The 7,662-nt window shown below is 33.4% G+C and overlaps 1 protein-coding gene across 1 annotated transcript; it reads left to right on the top strand.

Moving 5' to 3' along the window:
- The first annotated feature begins 1,937 nt into the window (after nt 1–1,937).
- Nucleotides 1,938–5,652, top strand: LOC107927182 (acyl-CoA-binding domain-containing protein 4). Its single transcript, XM_016858209.2, has 9 exons — nt 1,938–2,274; nt 2,829–3,356; nt 3,452–3,517; nt 3,620–3,786; nt 3,886–4,042; nt 4,143–4,233; nt 4,332–4,747; nt 4,867–4,971; nt 5,061–5,652. Exons 1-9 carry the CDS (start codon nt 2,131–2,133, stop codon nt 5,337–5,339), a joined length of 1,953 nt encoding a protein of 650 aa, XP_016713698.2. The 5' UTR covers nt 1,938–2,130; the 3' UTR covers nt 5,340–5,652.
- The last annotated feature ends 2,010 nt before the right edge of the window (nt 5,653–7,662 follow it).

The following is a 7,662-nucleotide window of genomic DNA, read 5'->3' as shown; positions in this document are numbered from 1 at the left end:
GATTAATTCAATTTGAAATTGGGTAATTAATTGAATTAACCGAAATAAATCATATATGTTATATAAAATATATTTTATATATTAACAATATATTTTTTGAACTATTAAAAAAGAGAAAATAAACATTAGTAATATATATTTTTTATATTTATTTTAATCAAAAGATAAAAAAATATAAATTTCGGTTAATTCAATTAGTTTCAAAATATTTTGATTCGATTAATGGTTAAAAAATTTTACATTTCGAATAACCTTTTAACCTATTAATTGAGAAAGAGGTGGTTGATGGTAAATAAATGGAAAAGAGTTAGATTAGTGGTGGTGGTCTGATGTTATCAAAACAACATATAAGACATGTGGGTCTACCTTATGTTCCCATTTCTTTATTACATACATCACTTTGAGTAAACAACAGTAATCTCAAACCTCAATTTGTTTCATTTCAACAACATTATCATCTAATACAGTCAAACCTTCCCAAGTTATCATCTAATTTTTATAAATCATCAAACTTTGGTGTGGTTGAAAAACAGAGGTTATGTTTTTGTAAGTATCTGGGTTCGAGATTTATTATGCTAATAGGTTATTAGCATAGTCATCAATTTTAGATGTTAAATATTATCTGTTCGGATATGATTTAGTGTAACTAAATTAAATATATTAACAACTTGAATATGATATGTTAAAAACAAACGACATCAATAAAATTTAGGAGGGCTATTCAGTTCTTTTGCAAGCCTGTACAGTAAATATAATAATGACATATTTGAGTTTGCAATTCAATACTCAAGTTAAATTAGGCAAAATGCCAAATTTTAAAATTAATTAAGTCATTAGGCCGATTTAGAGCATATTTACCGAAATAGGTCGGTTTTGAAGAGAGAGGGGAAACCGGGTCCAGATAAAATGTATGGGTCCCGAGCGCTGTCGCATTGTCGTCAATTGAAATATGCATTTGAGCTTTCACAATGTTTACCTCAAGCACAAACACAAATAAATCGGTCTTCCGTTATTTCCAATCCTAAAATCCATTTATTGCCCTAAAGAACCCTAACAAAACTTAACACAAACCTTAAACAAACACCTGACCACATTTTCTACTATTTCCAAAATCAATATATCTACTCCAAATCGGACTAATCACTAAATTAATTTTAAAATTTGGTATTTTTGCCTAATTTAACCCAATACTCAAGTTAAAAAAATATTTATTGATATACTATTTATATTTTTAAAGATTTAATTAAAATATTTTGAAAAATGAGGATTTCTTGTAAAATTAAACCATATATATATGTTTCATGGCGTGGACATGTTGAAGGTGATGGATATTGGGTTTGGAGGAAAACCTTTTGACAGCTTGAGAGCATTGGAAACAACAGGGAGAGCAGCACTCCATTTCCCAAAACTAGAAAAAAGAAAAGAAATTCCACAGCACAAAGTCCCATACTTTTTGAAGAGACATTTCTAGATCGACATCATCAAATAAACCGACCTTGAAACTTGGATTCAGAGTAACAAAAAAAAAAATTAAAGCTTCTCATCCACAGCAATCCCAATATCAAAATCAACAATAACCATAGAAGAAAAAAAAAGATAAACCTTTGCTCATTGAAATGTTAAATTCGAAATATCTTTTCTCGTTGGTTTAATCACTGTCAAATGAACAAAATTTTGGGTTTTTCTCCATCGTTCTCCACACCCCCAGTAAACCCCACACCCCCATCATTTTCATTTAGACAAATGTATGAAAAATATATATAAAAATGGTTTTTTTTTCTATTTTTAAATAACAAACAGTCGCAGTTGCTTGATTTTACATCACTTGTTTGTTTATAGGGTCTCAACAACGTATTGGTTTGGTAGTACATATAACATAATATATGGAGCGTGAAAAAAGATGGTTCTTTTTCACCTTGTGGTTGCCACAGTGATATATAGACTTGAAAGCACCCATCTTTTCATGTCAATTTTGACACTGATAGTTGATATATATCAACTTTGGCCTGTTCATGTCCTTCTCTTGGTCCTCACTATTTCTCTCTCCCTTGCTTGCTTTGAAGTAAAAACTTAAGGCTGATCCAAAAACAAAGACCAACCCTTTAAAGAGAGAACAAAAACACAAACAACATGCAGACAGTAATGGAGTCATTTGGAGCTCAAATGGCAAAGAGGAAAGCAATGTGGCTTTATCCTAAAGTCTCTGGGTTTAATCCTTCTGAGAGATGGGGGCACTCTGCTTGCTATTCTAATGGGGTTGTTTATGTATTTGGGGTATGTTAAATTAACTTTAATTATTCTTTGGTGGGTTTTTTTGGCCTTCCATCAATGCTACATGGTTATGTTTGGTTAAGGGTACATATAACGTTCTTTATAGGTTTTAGTTCTTTACTATTTTCTATGATCCTTCATAGGTGGAAGGTTATTTGAAATTTGTCTTGGTTTCAGTTTCCTTAATTAGTAAGGCCATGACTATAACTAGGATGCCTATTAAGCTTCTCTTTTTGGGTTTAACTGTTATGCTGTAACAATATCAGGTGATATGTTTTACTTTTAAGTCTTGTGGAAAGTTTGGTTTTTTATATGTATATTTTTGGGGTTCATTTTAATCAATCTTTTTGGAGGAATTTGTGCTATGTTGGAGACGGTTATGTTCTCTTTGACTTGTATATTGAGCTACAATGTTGTTGAATTCTGTATATTTTGATGCTTACTTATATTAGGAGGAGAGTAACCATAGGAAAGGATCAAGAAATGGTTTTAGAAGATTATGGTCTTGATTTCTGTTTAAATGCCGAAAGTTGATTGCCGGATTTTGTTCATTGCAGGGGTGTTGCGGTGGTCTACATTTTAGTGATGTTCTCATGCTAAATCTCACCACAATGATTTGGAAAACTCTGGAAACCACAGGGCAGGGACCTGGTCCTAGAGACAGTCACAGTGTTGTTCTTGTAGGGACTAAAATGATGGTGTTTGGGGGCACTAATGGTTCTAAGAAGGTAAACGATCTTCATGTACTGGACCTTGTATCGAAAGAGTGGATACGAGCTGAATGCCAGGGCGTCGCGCCATCACCTCGCGAAAGCCATACAGCAACACTTATTGGTGAAGACAAGGTAGTGATTTTTGGAGGAAGTGGTGAAGGTGGAGCGAATTACCTGAATGATTTGCATGTTTTGGACCTTAGGACTATGAGATGGACTTCACCTCAGGTGAGAGGTCATATCCCTGTCCCTAGAGATAGTCATAGTGCCATTGCTATAGGAAACAAGCTTGTTGTGCATGGTGGGGACTGCGGTGATCGATACCTTGGAGATGTTGACATCTTCGACATGGATACTTCGACCTGGTCAAGGGTATTGTCTCACCAAATTCTTTAATAAGAAAAACATTCGAACTGCTTTTCTTGTATCTATGCTTTTATGAAATATAATTCCGGTGTTCTTTGCAGTTGGCTGTTCAAGGCTCATTACCAGGTGTCCGAGCAGGTCATGCTGCAGTTAATATTGGAGCAAAGGTAGCACATTTTGCTAATTATCAACAATTTTTGTTTCGAATTTAATGTTCATATAATGAATATCACGGATTCACAACCGGAGACAAATTTGTGATTTTGAAGGTTTTCATCATCGGAGGGGTTGGAGATAAACACTATTACAATGATGTTTGGGTACTAGATGTGATTGCTTGTTGTTGGACACAGCTTGATATATGTGGCCAGCAGCCTCAAGGCCGGTTTTCTCATACTGCTATTCTAGCGGAGTCCGATATTGCCATTTATGGAGGGTAAGTTCCTTTGCCTACATTATAGGTTTATCTCCCGGTCTCTCATCGTGACATTGGGTTCCACTTGTAATTCCATTGAACTTTACTTGATCTATACAGATGTGGGGAAGATGAACGTCCGATCAACGAATTGCTGGTTTTACAACTCGGAAAGCAACATCCAAATGGTCGATACAACATTTCAATGTGCAAAACTTTCGGAAGCCATTGGAACCAAGAAAAGAGAAGATTCTTAAGAGTAGCACCTGGCAACTTGGTAATGTATAAACAGAAGATTAACCACAAACTTTGTACTCCTCTTTGTCGTTTTTAGTTGACCTTATGGAATAAGAGGTACTTTATTTATTTTGAATCAGAAAAGCATCTATTTTGCCGATATCGAAGTAGCAAAACATGGAGATAATGAAGCAGAACAAGAAGCAAAGCATTCTTCTCGGTTCGGTTCAGGTTGGTTTGGAATCAAATTACCTTACCTCTGGCCTCGGATATAGCTCTACGGCTTGATGTTTTGAATATGATCATTTCATCTTTTCATTTCTCTTTAGATACTTCAAACCCGAAGAGGATAAGAACCGCCACTGCAAAGGCATGGGAGGTTGAATTCGAGCAAGAAGAACATTCCCTTTCTCTCTCGCAGCATTCGTCTCCTTCACAATCTGATCAAGAACAAGCTCCGCTACAAAAGCCCCCTGATTCCACCATGCCCCAAGGCCTTAATTTGTTTAAGCAGTTCCATCATGTTCCAAGCAATTGTCAGCCTTACAATGTTTCAAATAACCATAAGCAAACCAGATATACTGTCCATACAATGCAACAAGATCCCCAGTTTACAAGAGAACTTCAAAACCCTCGGAAACCTGAACAATATCTCCATGTTGGTGATACTGGCAGACAAGGAAGTGGAACACAATACTCCATTGTTGAACAGAGACACTTGGAAGCAGGGCCTATTCACAACCTGGTAAAGCATCCCTTTTTCGATCGCATTAGCATTATTACTCTTCTTTTCCGAGGTTTTCGGTTTATATTCTATGTATGTCCACTTGCTCACGCTTCACATTGGGAGATTTTTATCCTCAGCTTGGTGCTGAAGTTCGAGGTAAGGTCGATGGGGCCTTCGACTCCGGTTTCCTGGTGACAGCGAATGTTAATGGAAAGATATTCAGAGGGGTCTTATTTGCGCCTGTAAGGCCTTGTATTCTTTACCATGAAAGTTCCTAATATATTATTTGTTCAACTATTCCTTACCATCACTTCATTCGATCTGACGTTAGGGGTCAGGTGTCATCTCAAGAGGGCCAATGCTTGCTCAAAGTCCGTCATCAACATGCCAGGTCAGTGGAGCTCAGCCATTTCTAAACTCGAGCAATTTAGAACCCTTGAACCCATCTCAGCCACCACCAACAATGCGTATCACGCCAGAATCCGGTCACAGCTCTCGGCATTTGGCAACTAGTGCTGCTTCATTAGCAACAGCAAAAGACCCAAAGCTAAGAAGTGATCTAAGAGATGTGGTTCTAACACTAGGAGGACCTGGAACTGGCCCTGTTTGACACCTTGTAGAGCACTGAAAAACAAAACCGGCTTGTTGGCATCAAATTATAGACCTTTTTCATAAAGAAAGAAAAAAAAGGATGATGGCCCCTTAATCATGTAGATGTTGAATATATATATATAAGTTTTTGTTTTTATTTATTAAAAGATGATTATTGTATTTGAGTGCTTTATTTTTTTGGTGAGGTGATTATGCTTTTGAGCATCAATCTGTTTAACTTTTTGCATGTAGCCTTGATAATGCAAGCAGGGGCGGATCTAGGGCATGCGGATTTTTATAATTTATAAAATTTTAAATTAGTAATAGTAAAATTATATTTTGATCCTTTAAAATTGATAAAAATTTAATTTAATTTTCTAAAAATTATAATTATATTTTTACTATGAGAAAAATTTATAATTTAATTTGATTTCAAAAGTTCTTTTATGTCGTATTTTTTTGTTTCTGTCACTGAATTATGGAAAAAGCCTTTTTCTTTAGTGCGGTGATTGGCTTGTTTTGGGCAAGGGTTTTGCAATCATTTAAAAGGCTTTGTGACTCTTTTATATGAAGATGAATGGCATCATAATAATTAAGTGGTCCTCTTGAAAATTTGTTAGGAAGAAAAGAAAGTCCCACTTAAAATATTAGTCTCTGTACCATATACAAGTAATTATTTAGTCTATATTTTAATTTGATTATTATTTTTTTATTTTTTAAAATTTGAAATTTCAATTTTAACTCGATCAGTAATAATTAAATTTGTCCAGTTCAATTCTATTATTTCTAAATGTCAAATATATAATCATACGTGTAATATTACGATAGTTTGTTATTTTCATATAATACTCACCAAAAATGTCACGTCATTTTAGTTATGGGATTTAATGGTTATAATTTGAGTTAATGACTAAAATTTCAAAAATTAAAAAAGTCTAGAAATTATCAGACTTACGCATAATACAAAACTAATAGCAAAATTTGACCTAACAAATTTAATGATTACCATTTGGGTCAAGACTGAAAGTTCGAAATTCAAAATTACATGGACTGAAATTGGTTAAATTACAGTACGAAGACTACATTTGCAACTTATGAATAGAGGTGCTCATGGGTTGGGCCTGTGCACGGTATCAATACAACACATATTTGCCCAAGCTTAGCCCAACCCAAAATATGAGTCTCAAAATTTCCCAAATACTGCCCATTTTGTAAATGATTAACTCAAGCCCGTTTAGATCCACTCGTATCTTTTTGTATTTTAAAAATAAATATTTTATTTAATACTTAGCAATAGTATATTATATAATTTTCTATTAAAGTTTTAAAAATAAAAAATTCAATATTTACATTATTGTATATTTAATTTTAGTAGGATTAAATTGGAGAAAATATATCAAAGGAAACAAGCGGTGTAGAATTTTGCCTTGGCTGCAACAACGGTGTAATGGTTATTGCTTTTATAATAGCAATGGTTCTACATTTACCATCACTGTTGGATTGGTAAAGAGTTGGATATTTTTTAGTTTCGAGATTAAATTTTATGAATAAAAAATAGTATCGATAGAGTTTAATTTAATACTTAAAGATTTAATTTAATTCGAATTTAAATTTAATCAATTTTTAATATGAATATCGAATACAAGAAAATTTCAAAAAAAAAATGATTATGACAAATTTTTTATTCCTGGTACTAGACCCAGTAGAGTTTAGTAGTTTATATATATATACACTGTTATCTCTTTATATATGCAGCTAATGATCACTTGATTGTGTTAGTAAGACTGAAAATTTAAGAACTTAGTGATTCAAGTTCTATTATGAGCAAATTTTTTTAATTTCTGTTTCAAATTATTATATTTATTTTTTTACTATGTACGGGTTTTATTTAAATTTATTTCGATCTAAATTTAGATATATTCTAATTCTCAACTCTTAACTTATATTGAGTTTATTTTAAGGGAAAAGAACATCAATAGTCGTTAAACTTTGATTAAAATAACATTCTAGTTACTAAACTTTCAAAAATGACAAATCAATCATTAAACTTTCTAGAGGCTCATATTTACATGAACAGTGCGGACTGCAAACTGCCTTCAACCTCTTGTGGTGATTTTTTGGGAACTTTACATAGTGATTATTCACCTTACCATACTGTCTGGCAACTTATTTTAGACAATCTTTGTTGGGAAATAACAATCTAATCTCAAGTTTTGAATTATTCATGTCAAATTCCATGTTGAACTCAGGCCAAGTTTTGTCATTTGAGTCGGACTCATGTGCACTATTTAATGTTTCAGATTTATCTTTATCAGACAATTCCCCTAATTGTAGATCATCCA

The sequence above is a fragment of the Gossypium hirsutum genome, chromosome D11, assembly GCF_007990345.1.
Source record: "Gossypium hirsutum isolate 1008001.06 chromosome D11, Gossypium_hirsutum_v2.1, whole genome shotgun sequence".
NCBI lineage: Eukaryota > Viridiplantae > Streptophyta > Magnoliopsida > Malvales > Malvaceae > Gossypium > Gossypium hirsutum.
This window is presented reverse-complemented; position numbering and strand designations above follow the sequence as displayed.

Bases quoted from the DNA above. Each gene is read 5' to 3' on its own strand.
- LOC107927182 (XM_016858209.2), top strand. From the start codon at position 2,131: ATGCAGACAGTAATGGAGTCATTTGGAGCTCAAATGGCAAAGAGGAAA. The intron at 3,518-3,619 runs GTAGCACATTTT...GTGATTTTGAAG, and splicing joins CAGTTAATATTGGAGCAAAG to GTTTTCATCATCGGAGGGGT. The intron at 4,043-4,142 runs GTAATGTATAAA...ATTTTGAATCAG, and splicing joins GAGTAGCACCTGGCAACTTG to AAAAGCATCTATTTTGCCGA.